This window comes from Cyclopterus lumpus, chromosome 1, assembly GCF_009769545.1.
Source record: "Cyclopterus lumpus isolate fCycLum1 chromosome 1, fCycLum1.pri, whole genome shotgun sequence".
Lineage (NCBI taxonomy): Eukaryota > Metazoa > Chordata > Actinopteri > Perciformes > Cyclopteridae > Cyclopterus > Cyclopterus lumpus.
This window is the reverse complement of record NC_046966.1, coordinates 23,013,434-23,035,786: the sequence shown is the minus strand read 5'-3', so window position 1 is coordinate 23,035,786 and position 22,353 is coordinate 23,013,434. Positions and strand designations below refer to the sequence as shown.

Genomic DNA, 22,353 nt, shown 5'->3' with positions numbered 1-22,353 from the left:
TTAAATTACGCCTCCATCTACTTCTTGCTGCTAGTTAGCAAACATTTAAAATGTCTTTTATTTAGGTACCTGTGAACTTGGAGGATGAACAAAAGAGACATCCTAGAACCTCCAGTAAAGATCACAGAGTTGTTGAAGGTATTAGTCAGGTCGTGGGTGGGAGAGCCTTTCCCATCCACTTACACACAGATAGTGGAAGAACTTTAATCTCAGTATTACTGGATCTCAGTTCTGCATTCGACACGGTCGATCACAACATACTAGACAGACTAGAAGTCAGAGTAGGACTCTCTGGCGCAGCACTTAACTGGTTTGAATCTGTCTGTCTGTACCACAGAAGTTAACCAGAGTGGACAGACGTTGACCACAAAGGTGAAGAAGGCTGAGGGGTGGAAAAACAAGTCTAGCCCGGTTCCGGACAGTATCGTGGACTACAACCGTAGAATGGGTGGTGTGGATTTGTCTGACGCACTGATCGGGTTTTACAGCGTCCGCTACAAGACGATGAGGTGGTACAAGAATTTCACACACAAGACCATCAGAGCATCAGCTCAGTATCCCCCACGACCCCCTCCCCCCTCTTCAAGCAGCAGTTTGACAATGTGATACTAGAGTGCATCAACGGCTCAGTATCCACCCCCTCCTCTTCAAGCAATATTGTAAAGGCTGATGCACTGTGGAGCACATATTTACCTCTCGTGTCCATCCACTTCACGAAGAGGAGTCAACGCATGACCCCCCGCTCAGCCTTGTTGGGCACGTCGTTGGGATGGCCGATACGATTCTTCCTGATGGTCCAACAACAGCCAATGTTCTCTTTGGACAGATCGGTGAAGAGAGCAGTGTACTCGACCGAGGAGAGGAAAAGGCCATCAGAGTAACTCAGACCGTGGCCAGTGGCGGACTCACTTTTGCCCGAGTAGACAAAGAAATTCCACATATAGCCTATCGACGAATCAGCCTGCACAAAGAGTTTGTAAGCCCACTTTGTGGCCTTGTCCTTGTTGTACTGTTTGAAGCTGATGCGGGCTTTGCTTGCGACCATCTGCTCATCAAAGGTTGGATTCTTATACGGCGGGATACAGGGGCTTTATCTTAAAAAGCCATACCCAGCAGTATTCCTTTTTTGTCATTTTCCTCGTCCTCTTTCGGGTCACTGATGTAAAGTGACCTCAAAATTGCCTCAAAGTGCGCCCGTGTCATGCTGTCAGCGGGGAAGTGGAAGTTGTACGGACACTTCCTCCAGTAATCAGACCTGCTGTGTACCAACACAATGCCAGGGAAAATAATAATGTAAAGGAATATGTAAAACTTCACCGTGAGCACTTCCCACTTGAACTTCATGCTGGCTTTATGGAGTTTTACAGAACTTAGTTCGGGAACAAGGACCAGGCCCCGAACGCAGCTCAATTCCCGCGCACTAAAGTACTTAAGGCCAGCGCTCCCCTCTGTGACTCCGTCTCCACACATCGAGTATTCATGGAACCGGAACTCTCTCTCACCGGTTCTGACAACGATCTGTTCGCAGAAGAGCAGATCACTCGGCATCCTTCACCGATCCGCATCCCTCGCGACTCCCGACCGATCCCCGGGCAGAGATCCCGTCTTCGTCGTCCGAGGAACATCGTCATTCCCATCACTCTACGTCCTCTACGCTCCGACCACCGCCTGTCACTACACGCCACCACTTCCGACATCTCCATCCATCCTCCAGACTCCATCGTATACCACCTCAAACACAGCAAGACCAACCAGCAGGGTCCATTTCAGCGCCTTGACTCATTCCTGAGGTTGTACGAGCCCATCCGCCACTACCTAAGCTCGAGATCAACAAGCCGAATCCCCGCCCAAAACCCTCTATTCATCACAGAGACGGGAAAAGGGGCCACACGGTCCTGGTTCCTTCAACACTTTCGCCAGATCCTGCATAACTCCTCAGTCGTTCTCAGGCCATACATTCCGCATTGACGAAATCAATGGCCTTCGCTGCCGCGAGCCAAGGAATCCCTGACCACTTTTTAAAGATGCTGGTGGTTTTCCTCCGCATACCTCTCCTACATCCGCTCCAACCTGAACGCCATCAGGAACGCTCACCGGTTCTTGTCTATGTGAAGCTATCTCTTGGGGACTCCGCCCTCCGATGCTTCAGAAGAGACAACCCCCACCCAGGAGTCTCCGCTCCCCCGTTCCGACCATCCACCGGGACACCGACGGCCCACCATCGCACCCCTCTGACCACCCCTCCACTCTTCTCTTTCATCCCTCTATCCCCTTCCTTCCCTACATCCCTTCACCGTCGACCCCTTTTCCGCTTCATAACTTTAACTCCTTGCAATAAACTGTTTCACTAGCGTGGTCCTTGTTAGTGAACTTCCTTTTGGCAGCGTTTGTGCTGAGAAAAAAAGCTGGAAGAGGCTGATGGGAGACCATGCTGTGGTGGAGTCACATGCAGGGCCCACTACACATGCATAATCTAATTAATCCAATGTATATGACTTTCAAAGCAGTTATGTCTGCCCTCCATTCACTTCCCATCAAACACCTCATTATATTTAGCACTTTCTTACATTTATCCTCTCCTTTTTTAATATGTACAGCCCATGTGACCCTTTCATCCAACGCAGGGAGGTTGGCCATGGCTGAGGAAGTCTTACCCGTCTGGGTTAAGAAGCTTCTTCTTGGTACCCCTGACTTCCCGCCTGCCTCTCCAGCTAGCCTCCAGCTCCCTACCCACCCGTAAACCATCAGTCTGCCCCAGCCCCTAACTGGTTTCTGTGAACCCGCCTGGCTTTGGGAGGGCCCCCGTAGCCTCAGGGGCATGGCTGACGTCTCGCCAGTCGGTGGGCCAAACCTACGTCTCGTCGGTTCCAGCTGCCGCCTTCGAGCCGAAGCAATGTCCCGGCTGTTCGCCTGGCCGACTCCAGCTCCCAGTGTCCTGTAGGCGCCCCGAACTCTGGACTCCATTCTCCCGTGTCCTGAGACACAGTCTCCAGGGCTCCGGTTGCCAGAGCAGCTCCGGCAATCTGGTCGTCGTCCTCTGGCCCGACCCCCCAGGAGCGTGTCTGCCAGTCTGCCAGTCTGCCATACGCCCAGGCCCCTCCTCGATCCGATGGGATTATCTGTTGGGACGTCCCCTTTGAGGAGGGGGTTCTGTCACGGTTTTGTTTGGTTTGTTTTCGGTTTTATTATGAATTTCCCTGCCTCTTGTGTACTCTGTTCTTCACCTCCTGTGTTTCTGTTTCTCTGTATTCCCTCTGCAACCCAGATGAATTGCGTCCTCATGGCCAAACAAACATATTGGATATGAAAATGTAACTTGAGTTTGAATAAGTATGTTTGAATAATCTGGAAAATGTATTTAAATCATCAAAAGTATAAAAAAGTCCCCTGTGATATATATTACAGGTAACATGTATTAAACCATTAAAATCGTTTCCATTTCATTTTGTGTCAATTGTTTCAGATGGACTCGTATAAACTGAATGAAAATGTATATTTCAGAAATGTTGTATGTGTTTTGTTTGTAAAAATCTTTTATCGGGTTTTTATTTGTCATGAAATACAAATTATGTGTAAAACAGGCTTTTCTGTGCAGTGTTTGATGCTCAAGTCAGTGCATTACTTAGGCCTTGTGTTCAACAACTCATTTATTTGTATCTATATATTTAGATTTACAATCATGTTTACAGTTTTCTTTGATTCATAAGACATCTCACCAATATTCACAAAACAAATCAAAGTTGGCCAAAGTGACTAATAATAGTTATTCAAACCACTTTTCACCCCAAAAAACATTTATTCTATTTATTAAGTTTAATAACACATGTGGGTGAACATCAGATAGAAATAATTTAGCTGATTTACTCAAAGTCAAACTTCAGCTTCTTGTATTTTGTGTCTTTAAAGAAGGAACTTTCTTCTGGAAGTGGAAATACAAACATGTGAATTTAACAAAGGTTTAAATGAATATTCTCCATATAATGTGTCATGATGCAGAGTTTAAGAGATGAATGTGTTTATATGTAACTGGAAAAATTTAATAATAATTAAAGCAGCTATGAACGGGTCCTTGCTCACCCGCGCCGGTCGGGGGCGCCGGCGGAACGGCGACCCGCTCGGCCGAGAACACGGGGCGGACGTTTTACCGTCCAGTTGAGCCAGTAAGTGGCGCTTTGAGAATGTGAACAAATACATGCACCGTGTGTCTCTACGTGAAGTGTAGACCATGTTGTGTAATTTTCATGTGAATCTGATGCATTTTAGGCTCATTTGTTTTGGCCAGTAGGGGCGCTTTGAGAATGTGAACAGATACATGCATCATGTGTCTCTACGTGAAGTCTAGACCACGTCATGTAAATTAAAGGTAAAAAAAAAAAGTGATGAAAAAATTTGTCCTGGGCTGGATTTGAACACACAACACCTGCACTAAAGACAGGTTTTTATCCCACTGCACCTCCGGTTTTCTGAAAAAATTTGATTGGAACTCGTATAGCTAGAAAATATTAGTGTCTAAAACTTGTAATTTTATCTTTTTAGTCGGTGTTCCAATGACAATTTCGAATGTTTCTTCTTGGAAATGTGTTCAGGGCTTGACTGGCATCATGCATGATTATTTTTGGAAAGATTGGTTTAGTTAAAGCAACAGTCTCTAGCATTACAAAAAACAGAAAGTGGGATTTTATTGGAATATTTTTAACGACAAGTGAGAGTGGGTGAAAGCGACGTTTTTTGCAGAATAATCATGCTCAAGGCCTTCTGATCATCCTGGAAAGAAGATTGAAGTCGATCGGAATTTTTTTGTGGGAGATAACGTTAAATGTATAACGGCAAAAAGTGCCTAAAACGAGCGAAAAACGTGAAAAACGGGCAACTTCGGCGAATTATTGTAGCACGCCCTAGTGTTCAAATTGCACAAGATTCCTTGTGCAAGTTAAGGCATGCCATGTGCACTTAGGAAAACTGTTTCAAAGTGATTAGTCCCAATAGTGTTGACGCTATGAGCATTGAAAAACAAGACACGCCCCTAAGATGTTCATTGGGCCATAGATCCTTACCACAATGAGATATAAATAAACGGTTGACATATTCTGCGTCATCTGGCTTCAATGATTTGATTGATATCAGGTTTTGTTGATTTGGACCAAGCATGTAGTTAAGAAAGTCAATTATGTGTTTTTCACAAAATTCAAAATGGCGGAAAATGTAAGTAGGCCCTTAGGTGTCTGAGAGGCTTTTTTGTAGAGCAGGTGGATATGGACATGTGTGAAAAATTTCAAGTCAATCTGACATTCTGGGTGAGTGGCGTTGCCGGTCAAAATTTTAGGGGGCGCTAGAGAGCAACTATGAATTGCAAACATTTGACTCCTTGATCATACGTCTATTTTCACCAAGTCTGACAAGCTTGGTTAGTTTTAAAAATGTCTACGTACCCCAAAAATGCTACCAATGTTATAAAATAAAAAGCGGAATAATAAGAATCCGAGAAATTTCAATAGGGTCCTCTCGGACTGACCCTAATAATAATAATAATAACAATACTAGTGTCTTAATGACGTGTAAATCAATCACCACAGTAAACAGACTCTGTATGAAATAAGATGTAAAGTTAAACTGCATCATATTCACACAAAATATATACATTTATTATCTTCAATGAATAAAATCATTACAATAAACAAAGAGAGTGATTAGTTTACTCCAACAGGAGAGATGATCAGAGGTGCAGAGTTTTTACCACCATCATTAAGTTCAGGATTGAAGTATGGGAGGAGTTTCTTCTTGAAGGAGCAGCCAGTAAAGGAGAAGATGAGAACTGCAGCTTCTACGTCATAGAAGGAGACCAGACCCTCCTCATAGTCCACAAACACCCCCACCTTCTGAGGACCAGACTTCAGGGAGAGAAGAACTGGAGGGTCGGCAGCAGCTTCATACTGATTTCCATTTGTTAAACATATGGTCCAGTAACCCTTCTGAGGAGTCAGTGTGATGTCTCCCTTCCTTTTGCTCAACTCTCTGGTCACTCCTAAATCCCAGTCAGTCTTTCCTTTAACTTGAACCTCAAAGTAAAATCTGCCTGAAGAGAAACTCTGCTTTGCTAGGACTGAAGGAGAAGTAGAAAATCTCTTTGGGTTGTTTGGGAGATTCTTCTTCACATCACTATCATTCACTTGTTTCCCGTCATCAGACAGGATGAGGTGAGGATGAGCTGTTTCAGGATCAAGAGTCACATCCACTGCAAACTTCTGGACCCTCTTCATCTTAACTTCAGCAACCAGCTTCTTCATCTTTTTACTGAGAGTCTCCTCCAGCTGAGACACAGCTCTCACCACAGTCCCCTCATATGATGCTGGAGGAACACTGACCTCAGACCAGTCCTTGGTGGGTGGTGGATGGTGGATGTTTAGGGCCTGGACACTCTGGAGGAGGTCTTCAGAGAGGGAGAGCTTCTCCACATCAGTGCTTCTCTTCATCAGCTCAGAGATTTCCTGTTCCAGCTCTCTGATGGAGTCTTCAGCCTGTTTCTTTGTTGTTCTCTGCTTCTCTTCTATCGTATTGATGAGCTCGTTCAGTTTTCTCTCAACAGACTCCTTCAGATCAGTGAAGACCTGAACACCTTCTGCTTTCTCTCTGTCTGCGTTTCTGTTGCTGATGTCGACAAACCCTTTGATCGTCTCAATCTTTAACTGTCTCTCCTGGATTATCTGCTGAATCTGAGCCTCCATCTTAAACTTCCTTTCCTCATATTCTTCTTTCAGAGGAACAAACTTGTGCGTCTTGTGATCTGAACAGATGCAGAGTATGCAGACACACGTCTGGTCGGTCTTACAGAACATCTCCAGAGGTTTATCATGCTTCGTACACATCCTGTCTTCCAGGTTCTCCACAGGGTCCATCAGCTGATGTCTCTTCAGTCGTGAAGCTGTCAGATGAGGCTCCAGGTGAGTCTCACAGTAGGAGGCCAGACACACCAGGCAGGACTTCAGGGCCTTCAGTTTGGTTCCAGTGCAGACGTCACAGGGAACTTCTCCTGGTTTGGACTCTTGTTGCTCTGAGCTGCTGCTGCTGGCTTTCTGTTGAGCCGACTGTCTGAACTGAGAAACCATCTCAGACATGAAGGTGTTGACGAGCAGCTCAGGTCTTGAGGTGAAAACCTTTTTACACAATGGACACATGTTCTGGTTGTTGGTATCCCAGTAATCATTGATGCACTTCTTGCAGAAATTGTGTCCACATGACGTTGTGACTGGATCAGTGAACACATCCAGACAGACGGAGCACAGAAACTGATCTTCAGATGGCAGATTGCTGGCAGCAGCCATATCTACACACATTGTGGAAGAAAAGAAGAACATTTTATTCAAAATAGAGTTTAATTATACGTTGAAAAAGGAAACAAGTATAATTAATTTTATATCTTTCCACCCTTCTATAAAACCACTTTGACTACTTTACAAAAAAGATGGAAGACATAAACTCCTCATTTACTAATCTATCTTACATAACTAGAATTCCATCAACTTCATCTTCGAGTAAGCTGTCCTTAATCAAGTGTCCTCCTTTCTCCACCATAACAACCTTCTTGACCCTCACCAGTCTGGTTTCAAGGCAGGCAACTCAACAGAGACTTCCCTCCTTGCTGTCTCTAAAGAACTTCACACTGCTAAAGCAGCCTCCTTTGTCTTTATCCTTCTAGACCTTTCTGCTGCATTTGACACAGTGAAGAACCAGATCCTTATTAGTATCTCAGGCTCTGTTCTATTCCTATTCTCATCCTACCTCAACGACCGCACTTACCAGGTAACCTGGAGAGGATCTGTGTCTGAACCTTGTCCTCTCACTACTGGAGTCCCTCAAGGCTCCGTCCTGGGCCCCCTCCTCTTCTCTCTGTACACCAACTCTCTCGGCTCTGGCTTTTCCTACCAAAACTATGCTGATGACATCTAACTGTGGGCGTATCTCAGTGGATGTCCACACACCTCCTGAAAATGATCCCTGACAAGACTGAACTACTTTTCCTTCCAGGGAAAGGCTCTCCCACCCACAACCTGACTATCACTTCAATAACTCGACCTGACCTCGAATGCCAGGAACTCTCCCTGACTGCCGACATTACAACAACAACACGTTCCTGTAGATTCATGCTGCACGACATCAAGAGAATACGTCCTCTTCTTACTCAGAAGGAGGAACAGGTTCTGGTCCAGCATCTGGTCCTCTCATGCCTAGACAACTGTATCTCCATCCTGGCAGGTCTACCTGCTAGTGCCATCCAACCTCTGCAGATCATCCAGAATGCAGCAGCTTGACTGGTATTTATCCTAATCCTAATATTCTGAGGAATGTATTCTGAAGCATAAGAGAGGATCACTGTTTTATTATTCTGTTTGTTAATGACAAATGTAATGATTAATTGTATGATGTATGAGAATGAATGATGTTTTATTGTTTAGACAATAGTTAAAGGGATGCCGATTGAAACCTGAGATGTTGCTTTTATTCTGAAGGCAGGATAATAGGGTTTTATTCTTAAGAGGAACTTCCTGTCCTTGACCGGAAGTGTGAGCTTTGACCCCGCTAGTTTATCGATTTGAGGCATTCTTTGAAGTGGCCAATGGAACTAACCTTCAGGTGTGAACCTCATGTCTTATTCGCTGGTCAGCGTAGCATGCTGTGTCTCTGAAAGGTATTTGCATGAATACCTCCACTAACCGATGGGAGCTTAGCTCAGCGAATGGACTGCGAATAAAACTAATTGTAAGACGTGAATTTGGTCTCTTACGTGGTGACGCCAGACAGAAACTGCTGGCTACGTCAGGAGACTGTGGAAGCGAAGCCATGTGAGCGCGTCCGGGCCTGGACTGTATGTATACTGATGACTCTTGTTTGTTATGATTAAATAATGATTATTATATATCTCTGGCTTCAGAGCTTCTTCTTCCAAGCACCAGGTAGCTCGAGATTCTCTGAACTTTTACAATACCGAGCTTTGAACAGATCGGGTCCAGTCTACATCCAGGACATAGTCCAACCTTACACCCCATCCCGGCTTGTAACTCCGTCACTACGAGCTAAACACTCTACAAAGTCACAACTGTTTGCTGTCCTGGCTCCTCATTGGTGGAATGAGTTCTCCACTGACATCAGGACAGCAGAACGTCTCTACATCTCCCGCTGCAAACTAAAAACACGTCTTTTCCGACTATATCTTGAATAAAAAAAGAAATGGCACTTTAGTAGCACTTAAATAGCATTTACTGATAGCACTTTGTAGTTTGGCTTTTTTGATGAAATTGTAACTTCTTAATTCTACTTGTTCTGAGTTTGTTCTCTCATGGTTGAATGCACTTATTATACGTTGCTTTGGATAATAGTGTCACCTAAATTAAATGTAATGTAATGAAATATCTTTTAACTTTTGAGTAAACAACCCAGATCAAAGTGGTGCCGACAGACTCAACCTTGCTCCTCTTGCAAAGCAGCACAGAATGAGTCCAATGTGAGTTAAAGAACAGCACTGACAACAAAGCTGCTGACGTGATGACAAACACATCACATTTCCTCCTGCTGCTTCACAATAAAAGCCTGGTAGAAAACTCTTATTGTGAAACCACTAGAGGAAATAGAGGAAGTGATCAATGAACAGTAACAAAAGCAGGAAAGTCGGAGTGAGACTGAACTTAAAACCACAGATTCAGTTCCTAGTTACTAAAGTCCTCCTGAGACAGTTTAAAGCTGTTAAAGTGAGTTTCTGTGTAGTGGGACTTTGGACAGACGGCCATAGTTATATTGTTAATAATTCATCAGGTATGAAGTGATAAGAGAGGAACTTCCTGCCTGAGTAAAGGTAAAGTGTTGTGTTCATCCTGGTTATTAAAGGTGTAAATATGATCAGATGTACTCACCAGTGTTTGGAAGAGACTCCGTTGTGTTGTTGACAAAAACCTGATGACGTCACTTTGAATTGTCTCTGAGAGAAAAGCAGAGACTTGTCTCGACTGCAGTGTTTCTGCCACTCTGACCAACTTAAGTTTCGTTTCCGGATTGTGACGTAGAGGCTCTCCTCTTAAGTGTGGCTCCGCCTCTTCCGTGTGGCTCCGCCTCTTACCTGCAGCTCTGTGGGTGAAAACCTCACCTTTACCTCCCTGTGACTCACAGAGGAGTCTGGCTTTTTGCCTCCATTGTTTTAAATCCGAGGAGATTAATGCCATATTTACCAATTATTACAAATTACTATATACATCAGAAATACATAAAAGTGACTCTTAAATAAACTACTTGGAACATTAAACCTTCCACAAATGAATGAGCAACAACAGGCTTTGAATAAGCTAATTTACATTTGTAGAGATACAGGAAGCTATCGATGACATCTCCTCTGGTGAAGCAGACCAGATGGTTTTCCTCCAGAAATATATAAAGACTTCAAAGATATTTGTATACCTCTCTTCAGTAAAATGTATAAATACTCCTTCTTGAATCATAAACTACCTGAATCAACACAGACGGCTGCAATTACCTTAATACCAAAGCCAGGTAAAAACCCAGAGGATCCTTCCTCATAGAGACTGTAAGATTCGTGTTCAAAGCTCCGGGTCCCGTGGCCGCAGGAAATTCAGGATTCGAGTTAAAGTTTAACAATATTTAATGGCAAAGATAATACTCATGTAGCGTTCACGATCGTGGGGCCAGAAAGGAGGAACTCTCCACAGACGGAGTGCAGCTCCCAGGGAGCCACAGACCGGGGCTGTCTCGAGTCTCCAGACCAGTAGAACCATGTCCCCAGAACAAATGCTCGGTCGTTAGTATGGTCATGCAAATGAATTCACACCTAAAGGTTAGTTCCATTGGTCAGTTCAAAGGATGCCGCAGTTCTGTTCGCTAAGCCAATTAGTAAACAGGCGAGGTCAAAGCTCACTCTTCCAGTCAAGGACAAGAAGTTCCCCTTCACAATAAAACCCTATTATCCTGCCTTCCGAATAAAAGCAACACATTAGATTTCAATCGGCATCCATTTTAACTATTGTCTAAACAATAAAACATTCATTCATTCTCATGCATCATACAGTTAATCATTACATTTGTCATTAAAACAGAATAATAAAACAGTGATCCTCTCTTATGTTTCATAATACATTCCTCCAGAATATTCCTCATAATATCCCAAATTAATTATCATATCTTTCTTTATGTATTAATTTAAAACATAAACTTCTCTTATCTACATGTGCAAATATATATAAAATCCACTACAACCTAACAAGACCAATTAGTTGGCAATGTGTGGAAAACAAGAAAATGTCCAAACTTTTATCTAAAAGACTCGACCCTATCCTCCCCACCATCAAACAGGATTTGTTCAAGGTCGTCATTCTTATACTAATGTGAGGCGTTTATTGAAGGTCATTCAATACCCCAAAAACAAACCCCTAGAATCTCTGGTGGTCTCCTTAAGACGCTGTGAACGCGGTTGATGGAATCAAAGGAAAATATATGTTCAACTTTTTGGAAGTTATTCTCTGGGTAATACATTTATAAGTTGTGTAAATCTACTGACCTACCACTTGGAGGCAGTAGAGACCCAGATAACAGCATAAGATCTCCATTTAAATTGTCTCTCTATGGCTTTAAATATCTGGGAATCCATATCTCCTACCAACTGGAAGATCTGGTGAAGATGAATCTGTCTCCTATCCTGAAACACATTAAAATGGATTAATTTCTTAGCTCGGACGGATAGCTGCTATTAAAATTAATATACTCCCTAGAATGTTGTACCCCTTGCAAATGATACCTAACGACATCCCAAGTAGATTGATTAAAGATCTGCAAAGGACCATATCTGAGTTTATTTGGAAAAAACAACCGTCCTAAAATGAGATGATAGAAATAGGGCTCTAGCAGTAACAAACTTTCAATTGTATTATTGTTCAATAGAATTGAACAATGTATTAGAATGGGAGGCACATGACCCTAAATCAATATGGTTATTGAAACACAAGCTGTAAATGTCTCAGACTAGTGGTTTACATGGATATCTGCTGTGAATATACAAAGAATAGACACTGAAAATGGATCGATAAATTCAGTCCAGAGCCTCTCTGACAGAGATTCTCCTCATCAGTCGCCTCTTCTTTGTGTTCACAGAGTGAAATGAGAGCAAAGTACAAATAAAGGTTTATTTAGGGAGAAAGTGAGAAGATGTGAAGCATTGTTTAGTCTGGAAGGTGTGGTTCACGTGGGGGGATGGGCACATGAGCACGGGAGAGAGATGGGTTCCCATAACAAACACCTGATTTATTTATTTGAAGTTTAAAATGTCTACAACGTTATATGTGGGGCTGTAAACAGGTGTTTACACAGGTGTGTGTGTGTGTGTGTGTGAGAGAGGGAACAAAGATCAAATAAAGTCTTTCTGGCTCCTCTAAAGACGTTTTCTGGAGGTCCAAACGTGCCGTCGTTCAGACATGTTTGTGCTCAACGGGCAGTTTACATGTAGGCAGCAGGACTCTGTTTACAAGGAAAGAAAGAGCAGAGATCTCCAGATCTTTTTGGAGATCTCCTTTTCCTCCCTCTGACCCACACGGAGTAATCTGGCTATTGGGCTCCATCAGTCACATGACCCTCATCTCCTTTGTCCCAGTTGTCTCTCCCGTACACCCCAAAGCCTGCCGAGGACACGAGTTCTGTACGAGTTGAACCAATGCGTGTGATTCAAATGTAGGACGTCTTGCTGATTCCCCTGAACACATCACAAAGGGAACTCTTATTAAATGAAAGACAGTACAACTGCAGGAAGCACATGATGGAGCTGAAGTGAAACCATTCATTTACGCCTCCTCCACTTCTTGCTGGTCGCTGTGTCATCGCGGTTTAGAAAGTAGCTTCTAGTTAGCAAACATTTAAAAATCAGCTTCCTACAACGTTTTCCAGCAGGTTGTGTCTTTATTTCTGTTCCTGTGAACTAGGAACAAAAGAGACATCCTAGAAACTCCAGTAAAGATCTTCACAGCAGGTAAAGACTGAACCTCTTGTCCTGCTGCTGCTTCACTTTCTCTTTGAAACATGTTTCAGGCTAAATAAAGTTAGAAGTTAAGAATCAAGTAAACATGTTGCCACGTTCAACCCTTCAAGTTTCTCGTGGCCGGTCTGTCCTGCATTGCCTGGAATCCCACAATGCCTTGCGATGTCCCACAGGAAATAAACAGGCTTTTGACTTTGGAGGGTTCACATCAGACGACTCGTGATTTCAAAAGTCGTTTTGAGTTCAAAATGTGTTGCATTAACATAAAAATAAATGCATTAAATTTGAGTTTAATTAACTTGGACAAACTAATGCCGATGTGAGGAGTCCGTACCCGTGTGGTTCTTCAGGCACCTCCGTATTACTACACAAAAATAACTTGGATTTTTTACATCTTTACAATAAACAGATATGATACGAACGCAGCATTAATGGAACCGTTCACGCCAAGTGTTTGAAGAGAAGATCGATAACACATCTGTGTGTTAACCTTTTACAAACAGACCTATTTTTAAGGGTGTATCTCTGCAACCACAAAGTCGATTTGAATCATTTTGGTGTTAAAATAAAAGGCAAGATTTGGTCAATTGTGTTAATATCCACGATATATGTTACTGGTTAAGAGGAAATGAAGATGGCACACAGCACAAATGAAACAATTCAGGTTTGCCTAAAAAAGAAAAGCCCTTTCAAGATGATTTTCTTGTTGGAATGATGCAGCTGAAAGATTTAAACTTCTCATCATCATCATCATGAACTTCAAATCATAATACATTATGTGAACCGTCTCTCTGCAAAGTTTGACTAGCCACCCCCGTACCCCCCCACTCGGCTGGGGGAGAAGATCCTGTTCCTTACTCGCTTTCACAAAGAGATCCCAGGCCGTTCGTATCTTTGGGTGATGTTCCCGTTTAATTACAGTTCACAACTGACAATACAACTTGATATCTATTAGTTTCCCGGTCTCCCTCTGGTGTGTCTTGTTTGCGGTTACCCGTGCATCATTACATCTGTTGGTTGCACCTGTGCCCCATATATAAACTACCTGCCACACTGATACACACTGCCCCCCGTGGTCAACCTGAGAGCTCCTATTTATAGCTGTTATTAAGGTGTTTGATTGGGCATGGGAAATATCCCAAAAAGTGGATGCGACAAGATTTTGACTTGCTGCTCCAGAAGGTTCACCATATCTGGGAACAGGGCTCTGTGGCCGTTCTTCTACCTCGCAAGCTGCAGACCTCCATCTTTCCAACTTATATGGCCACTTCATTATGACGGTAATGTTCAACTTCTGCCGTGTCTGAACATCCCCGGTCTTAACAACAGGACATCCAAATGCTTTATCCATATATTGCTATTTGGTGTTCATTTCCAAAGTGTTCTTTCAAAAGTCCTTTAGCTCTTTGATGTCCTTGTTGTGGTGTCATATGGAGGCAGCTTCGTACCAGCTCTCCAGGCTGCCCCCTGGTGTATTGCTCAAGAAAATACACACAATCTTGATAACTGCTGGTTCTTTCTTCAATACAATGTTCAAAAGTTCAAACGAAGGAAATATACTTCAATGGATCACCGTCAAATATGATTATGTCTCTTTGTGGTAAAGAAGCTGACATTTGCTGGTGCACCGGTACAAATCCGTTTTCCTTCAGCCATGTGGATATTTCTTCAATAAATATATCATGGCCAGCTTTCCGTGGGTGAAACCATGCTTCCTGCCTTCTCCGCTCCTCCTCGGGTAGAGGAAACTCAGTGAGCAATGCGTTATGGATTTCAGAAGGGTTTTGACATATAGGCCTTTAACTATTTTGAGATTTTGATGGACAATAGAGGCTTTTTCCTTGGAAGCCAAGAGTGTTGTGATTGTTGTCATTATTTTGTGTCGAGTCTGGTTAATAGATTTTCTTCTCCAGTGCTTCCTCTGGTTATCCTCCCTTTGCCATAAAGATGTCTTCCTGTGCCCCAACTGTGCTGCCCCTTTAATAATGTTTCTTTTGATTATTGATTTAGTTTCTGCTTTGCTGAATAAAATGTTGGTCTCGTTCTGACATTCCAATGCTTGCTTTGATAATTTGTCTGGCGCTTCATTTCCCTTTAGCCCTCTATGTGCCGGCACCCACACGAACGATACCAAAATGCCCAAATGATTAAGTCGGAACAGTGTTTTGTGTATGTCATTGATTAAATCCTGCCTGCTGTGAGATGTGAATGATTGTAAGTGATAATAATGCTGAGCTGGAATGCGTAATGGAGTTTTTCCAGGTGCCTTCTCCTTCTCCTTTTGAGATCTATTGGCGCATTACCGCCAGCAACTGGCATGGAGTGTGGATCAGGATGTCCAGTACTATTATAAAAAACAACAGACATCTCTCAATAATAGCATTCATTCTAAGATACTGAAATAGTTGACAGCACTTACTTCTTGAGTTTTTTTGCAGAATATCTGTTACATATATATTATATTTCTTCCCAAGGTTTCAAGTTAACTGTCTTCTATTATTACACAATCGTCACATTTGCCTGTATCATGTTTCCATATTTTTTTTGTAGCGTACCGTTCAGCCCAGCGTGTCCAAATCTCTGTCTTGACATCACTGTTTCATCTCTCCTGATCTTTCCTGCACATCTCATTCCTCCCACTTTCCTCTGGACTCTTTAAAACCATCGTTCTTTTCTGTCCTCCTCTGCCACCTTTCCTTCAACCTCTTTTTAATAATAGTTCTGGTTCCTGATTTGACTGCAAGTTGACTGTAAATACTTTGTTTTGCAGCTTCATCTGCCATTTAATTTCCTTTGTCACCAACATGTGCTGGTTCCCATAGGGACACAACTGTCAGACCCATCATGTGAGTTCTGTATAACGTCAATGAGGAGGTCTGGTCGACTGTCTGAATGGCTGTTCTGTGAGCTGGCTAATGATGAACTGGACTCTGAACAAATGATTGCCCTCGATGTCTCTTGTCCTCTGTCCTCTGTAGTGCTGACATTATTGACCGATAATCCCTCCGTGATCATTTTACCTATTTTGATATTTAATTAACAATAAATGCTCCACGGCGATATTGCCGGCAATAGAGCTGTTGGACTGATGTTTAATTTGTCGATGTTGAGTTCTTCTGCTTTCTGTCCATCCAAAGCTTCTGGTCTCCATCGTCTCCTTTTCCCAGCCAGGTTTTAAAGGTTCCTGTGTTGGATGCTCTTCACTGTGGCCCTGTAGATTAGCCCAATAACTCCATGCTAACCGCCTTCTTCCTCATTCTAGAAGCATTTCTCCCATTTCCACCTGTAGTGCAGCCATTGGGGTTGTTTTAAAAGGCACCGGTGCATATTCTCATTGCCTGATATTGAACACCACACATCCATAATCTAATATAGATCTAATTAATCCAATGTGTATGACTTTCAAAGCAGTTCTCTCTGCCCCCCATTGACTTTCCACCAAAGACCTCATTATATTTAGCACTTTCTTACATTCATCCTCTACTTTTTTTAAGATGTACCCTTTCATCAAACCACCAACCCAAACATGTATTTTACTCTCTCCAATTCATGATAATATAGTTTTAGTTCTACATAACTACCAATGTGTTTATTGCAAAGAACATTGTATTTGTGTGTGTATATATATATATATATATATATATATATATATATATATATATATATATATGTATGTAAAACAGGCTTTTCTGTTCAGTGTTTGATGCTCAAGTCAGTGCATTACTCAGGCCTTGTATTCAACAAATCATGTTTATTTTCATTACTATTGTTTACAGGTTTCTGTGGTTCATAACTCATCTCACCAATAATCACAAAACAAATCAAAGTTGGCAAAAGTGATTAATAGTTATTCAAACCACGTTTCACACCCAAAAAAACATTTGCATTCATTCTATTTATTAACATTAATAACACAAAATGTATTCTGTAAACACTGTATAAATATAATAGGCCTCACTCTTAATAGATCTGAACTATAACTAATTTAGCTGATTTACTCAAAGTCAAACTTCAGCTTCATGCATTTGGTGTCTTTAAAGTGAAGTTAAACTGCACGATATTCACACAAAATATGTACATTTATTCTCTTCACTGAATAACACAGAGAGTGATTAGTTTACTCCAACAGGAGAGATGATCAGAGGTGCAGAGTTTTTACCACCATCATTAAGTTCAGGACTGAAGTATGGGAGGAGTTTCTCCTTGAAGGAGCAGCCAGTAAAGGAGAAGATGAGAGCTGCAGCTTCTACGTCATAGAAGGAGACCAGACCCTCCTCATAGTCCACAAACACCCCCACCTTCTGAGGACCAGACTTCAGGGAGAGGAGAACTGGAGAGTCATCAAGAGCTTTATACTCATTTCCATTTCTCAACCATATAGTCCAGTAACCCTTCTGAGGTCTCAGTGTGATTGGTCCCTTCCTTTTGCTCAACTCTCTGGTCACTCCTAAATCCCAGTCAGTTTTTCCTTTAACTTGAACCTCAAAGTAAAATCTGCCTGAAGAGAAACTCTGCTTTGCTAGGACACCAGGACAAGAAGAAAATCTCTTTGGGTTGTTTGGGAGATTCTTCTTCACATCATCATGTTTCACTTGTTTCCCGTCAGCAGACAGGATGAGTTGAGGATGAGCTGTTTCAGGATCAAGAGTCACATCCACTGCAAACTTCTGGACCCTCTTCAGCTCAAATTCAACCAGCTTCTTCATCTTTTTACTGAGAGTCTCCTCCAGCTGAGACACAGCTCTCACCACAGTCCCCTCATATGATGCTGGAGGAACACTGACCTCAGACCAGTCCTTGGTGGGTGGTGGATGGTGGATGTTTAGGGCCTGGACACTATGGAGGAGGTGGAGGTGGTCTTCAGAGAGGGAGAGCTTCTCCACCTCAGTGCTTCTCTTCATCAGCTCAGAGATTTCCTGTTCCAGCTCTCTGATGGAGTCTTCAGCCTGTTTCTTTGTTGTTCTCTGCTTCTCTTCTATCGTATTGATGAGCTCGTTCAGTTTTCTCTCAACAGACTCCTTCAGATGAGTGAAGACCTGAACACCTTCTGCTTTCTCTCTGTCTGCATCTTCCTCACTGAGCTCCACTTTGTGTTTGACCTCCTGAATCTTCAGTCGTCTCTTCTGGATCATCTCCTGAAGTTCAGCCTCTGTCTTCTCCAGCTCGACCTTCTTTCCTTCATATTCTTCCTTCAGAGGAACAAACTTGTGCATCTTGTGGTCTAACACAGTGCAGAGCATGCAGACACACGTCTGGTCGGTCCTACAGAACAGCTCCAGAGGTTTATCATGCTTCGTACACATCCTGTCTTCCAGGTTCTCCACAGGGTCCATCAGCTGATGTCTCTTCAGGCCTGACATTGTCAGATGAGGCTCCAGGTGAGTCTCACAGTAGGAGGCCAGACACACCAGGCAGGACTTCAGGGCCTTCAGTTTGGTTCCAGTGCAGACGTCACAGGGAACTTCTCCTGGTTTGGACTCTTGTTGCTCTGAGCTGCTGCTGCTGGCTTTCTGTTGAGCCGACTGTCTGAACTGAGAAACCATCTCAGAGAACAAAGTGTTGACGAGCAGCTCAGGTCTGGAGATGAAAACCTTTTTACACATTGGACACATGTTCTAGTTGTTGGTAGTCCAGTAATCATTGATGCACTTCTTGCAGAAGTTATGTCCACATGGTGTGGATGCTCTTCACTGTGGCCCTGTAGATTAGCCCAATAACTCCATGCTAACCGCCTTCTTCCTCATTCTAGAAGCATTTCTCCCATTTCCACCTGTAGTGCAGCCATTGGGGTTGTTTTAAAAGGCACCGGTGCATATTCTCATTGCCTGATATTGAACACCACACATCCATAATCTAATATAGATCTAATTAATCCAATGTGTATGACTTTCAAAGCAGTTCTCTCTGCCCCCCATTGACTTTCCACCAAAGACCTCATTATATTTAGCACTTTCTTACATTCATCCTCTACTTTTTTTAAGATGTACCCTTTCATCAAACCACCAACCCAAACATGTATTTTACTCTCTCCAATTCATGATAATATAGTTTTAGTTCTACATAACTACCAATGTGTTTATTGCAAAGAACATTGTATTTGTGTGTGTATATATATATATATATATATATATATATATATATATATATATATATATATATATGTATGTAAAACAGGCTTTTCTGTTCAGTGTTTGATGCTCAAGTCAGTGCATTACTCAGGCCTTGTATTCAACAAATCATGTTTATTTTCATTACTATTGTTTACAGGTTTCTGTGGTTCATAACTCATCTCACCAATAATCACAAAACAAATCAAAGTTGGCAAAAGTGATTAATAGTTATTCAAACCACGTTTCACACCCAAAAAAACATTTGCATTCATTCTATTTATTAACATTAATAACACAAAATGTATTCTGTAAACACTGTATAAATATAATAGGCCTCACTCTTAATAGATCTGAACTATAACTAATTTAGCTGATTTACTCAAAGTCAAACTTCAGCTTCATGCATTTGGTGTCTTTAAAGTGAAGTTAAACTGCACGATATTCACACAAAATATGTACATTTATTCTCTTCACTGAATAACACAGAGAGTGATTAGTTTACTCCAACAGGAGAGATGATCAGAGGTGCAGAGTTTTTACCACCATCATTAAGTTCAGGACTGAAGTATGGGAGGAGTTTCTCCTTGAAGGAGCAGCCAGTAAAGGAGAAGATGAGAGCTGCAGCTTCTACGTCATAGAAGGAGACCAGACCCTCCTCATAGTCCACAAACACCCCCACCTTCTGAGGACCAGACTTCAGGGAGAGGAGAACTGGAGAGTCATCAAGAGCTTTATACTCATTTCCATTTCTCAACCATATAGTCCAGTAACCCTTCTGAGGTCTCAGTGTGATTGGTCCCTTCCTTTTGCTCAACTCTCTGGTCACTCCTAAATCCCAGTCAGTTTTTCCTTTAACTTGAACCTCAAAGTAAAATCTGCCTGAAGAGAAACTCTGCTTTGCTAGGACACCAGGACAAGAAGAAAATCTCTTTGGGTTGTCTGGGAGATTCTTCTTCACATCATCATGTTTCACTTGTTTCCCGTCAGCAGACAGGATGAGTTGAGGATGAGCTGTTTCAGGATCAAGAGTCACATCCACTGCAAACTTCTGGACCTTCTTCAGCTCAACTTCAACCAGCTTCTTCATCTTTTTACTGAGAGTCTCCTCCAGCTGAGACACAGCTCTCACCACAGTCCCCTCATATGATGCTGGAGGAACACTGACCTCAGACCAGTCCTTGGTGGGTGGTGGATGGTGGATGTTTAGGGCCTGGACACTCTGGAGGAGGTGGAGGTGGTCTTCAGAGAGGGAGAGCTTCTCCACCTCAGTGCTTCTCTTCATCAGCTCAGAGATTTCCTGTTCCAGCTCTCTGATGGAGTCTTCAGCCTGTTTCTTTGTTGTTCTCTGCTTCTCTTCTATCGTATTGATGAGCTCGTTCAGTTTTCTCTCAACAGACTCCTTCAGATGAGTGAAGACCTGAACACCTTCTGCTTTCTCTCTGTCTGCATCTTCCTCACTGAGCTCCACTTTGTGTTTGACCTCCTGAATCTTCAGTCGTCTCTTCTGGATCATCTCCTGAAGTTCAGCCTCTGTCTTCTCCAGCTCGACCTTCTTTCCTTCATATTCTTCCTTCAGAGGAACAAACTTGTGCATCTTGTGGTCTAACACAGTGCAGAGCATGCAGACACACGTCTGGTCGGTCCTACAGAACAGCTCCAGAGGTTTATCATGCTTCGTACACATCCTGTCTTCCAGGTTCTCCACAGGGTCCATCAGCTGATGTCTCTTCAGGCCTGACATTGTCAGATGAGGCTCCAGGTGAGTCTCACAGTAGGAGGCCAGACACACCAGGCAGGACTTCAGGGCCTTCAGTTTGGTTCCAGTGCAGACGTCACAGGGAACTTCTCCTGGTTTGGACTCTTGTTGCTCTGAGCTGCTGCTGCTGGCTTTCTGTTGAGCCGACTGTCTGAACTGAGAAACCATCTCAGAGAACAAAGTGTTGACGAGCAGCTCAGGTCTGGAGATGAAAACCTTTTTACACATTGGACACATGTTCTAGTTGTTGGTAGTCCAGTAATCATTGATGCACTTCTTGCAGAAGTTATGTCCACATGGTGTGGTGACTGGATCAGTGAACACATCCAGACAGACGGAGCACAGGAACTGATCTTCAGATGGCAGAAAGTTTGAAGAAGCCATATCTACACACATTGTGGAAGAAAATAATAATAATAAATAGATTAATTATTTGTTTAAAAAAAGGAAACGTGTGATTCTTTTTATATCTTTTTAACTTTTGAGTAAACAACCCGGATCAAAGTGGTGCCGACAGACTCAACCTTGCTCCTCTTGCAAAGCAGCACAGAATGAGTCCAATGTGAGTTAAAGAACAGCACTGACAACAAAGCTGCTGACGTGATGACAAACACATCACATTTCCTCCTGCTGCTTCACAATAAAAGCCTGGTAGAAAACTCTTATTGTGAAACTACTAGAGGAAATAGAGGAAGTGATCCATGAACAGTAACAAAAGCAGGAAAGTCGGAGTGAGACTGAACTTAAAACCACAGATTCAGTTCCTAGTTACTAAAGTCCTCCTGAGACAGTTTAAAGCTGTTAAAGTGAGTTTCTGTGTAGTGGGACTTTGGACAGACGGCCATAGTTATATTGTTAATAATTCATCAGGTATGAAGTGATAAGAGAGGAACTTCCTGCCTGAGTAAAGGTAAAGTGTTGTGTTCATCCTGGTTATTAAAGGTGTAAATATGATCAGATGTACTCACCAGTGTTTGGAAGAGACTCCGTTGTGTTGTTGACAAAAACCTGATGACGTCACTTTGAATTGTCTCTGAGAGAAAAGCAGAGACAAATTTTTCTTGGTTTTTAATGAATTGCATTATAATGCATGAACTGTATAACATATTTGTATTTCTTTCTAAAATAAGTACATATCACTTCACAGTTTATTCTTCAGTTTGTTTAACTGGGGAAAAAAATAGCAATAATAAAATATATATCAAATAAAAAATATATAAAATAATTTGTAAATACAATTAACTTAATTTCAAACAAAGTGCAAACAACATATACTGTATTTCCTCACATTGAACAGCAGGTTTTCTCAAACAATAAAATAACACAATTATGAACAAGGTGTGCAGGTCTACATGGACCATATTATTTTGTGATCATATTCCTATGTATATTCCTATTCATATATATCAATCAGTGACTAGTGTGGGCTTGCTTTGCTTTACAGATTTTGTCAAAGCGGGGTTGCT

General features: G+C 42.4%; 1 protein-coding gene and 2 pseudogenes across 1 annotated transcript; all 3 read right to left on the bottom strand.

Annotated features, from left to right (window-relative positions):
• Nucleotides 1-5,620: 5,620 nt before the first annotated feature.
• LOC117732751 (E3 ubiquitin-protein ligase TRIM21-like) lies at nucleotides 5,621-10,048 on the bottom strand. Its single transcript, XM_034535905.1, has 2 exons — nucleotides 9,903-10,048; nucleotides 5,621-7,321 (listed from the first exon to the last, which is right to left on the bottom strand). Exon 2 carries the CDS (start codon nucleotides 7,317-7,319, stop codon nucleotides 5,688-5,690), a length of 1,632 nt encoding a protein of 543 aa, XP_034391796.1. The 5' UTR covers nucleotides 7,320-7,321; nucleotides 9,903-10,048; the 3' UTR covers nucleotides 5,621-5,687.
• A 7,085-nt stretch (nucleotides 10,049-17,133) lies between these two features.
• Nucleotides 17,134-18,835, bottom strand: LOC117733026 (annotated as a pseudogene).
• A 789-nt stretch (nucleotides 18,836-19,624) lies between these two features.
• On the bottom strand, nucleotides 19,625-21,283 carry LOC117732757 (annotated as a pseudogene).
• Nucleotides 21,284-22,353: the final 1,070 nt, after the last annotated feature.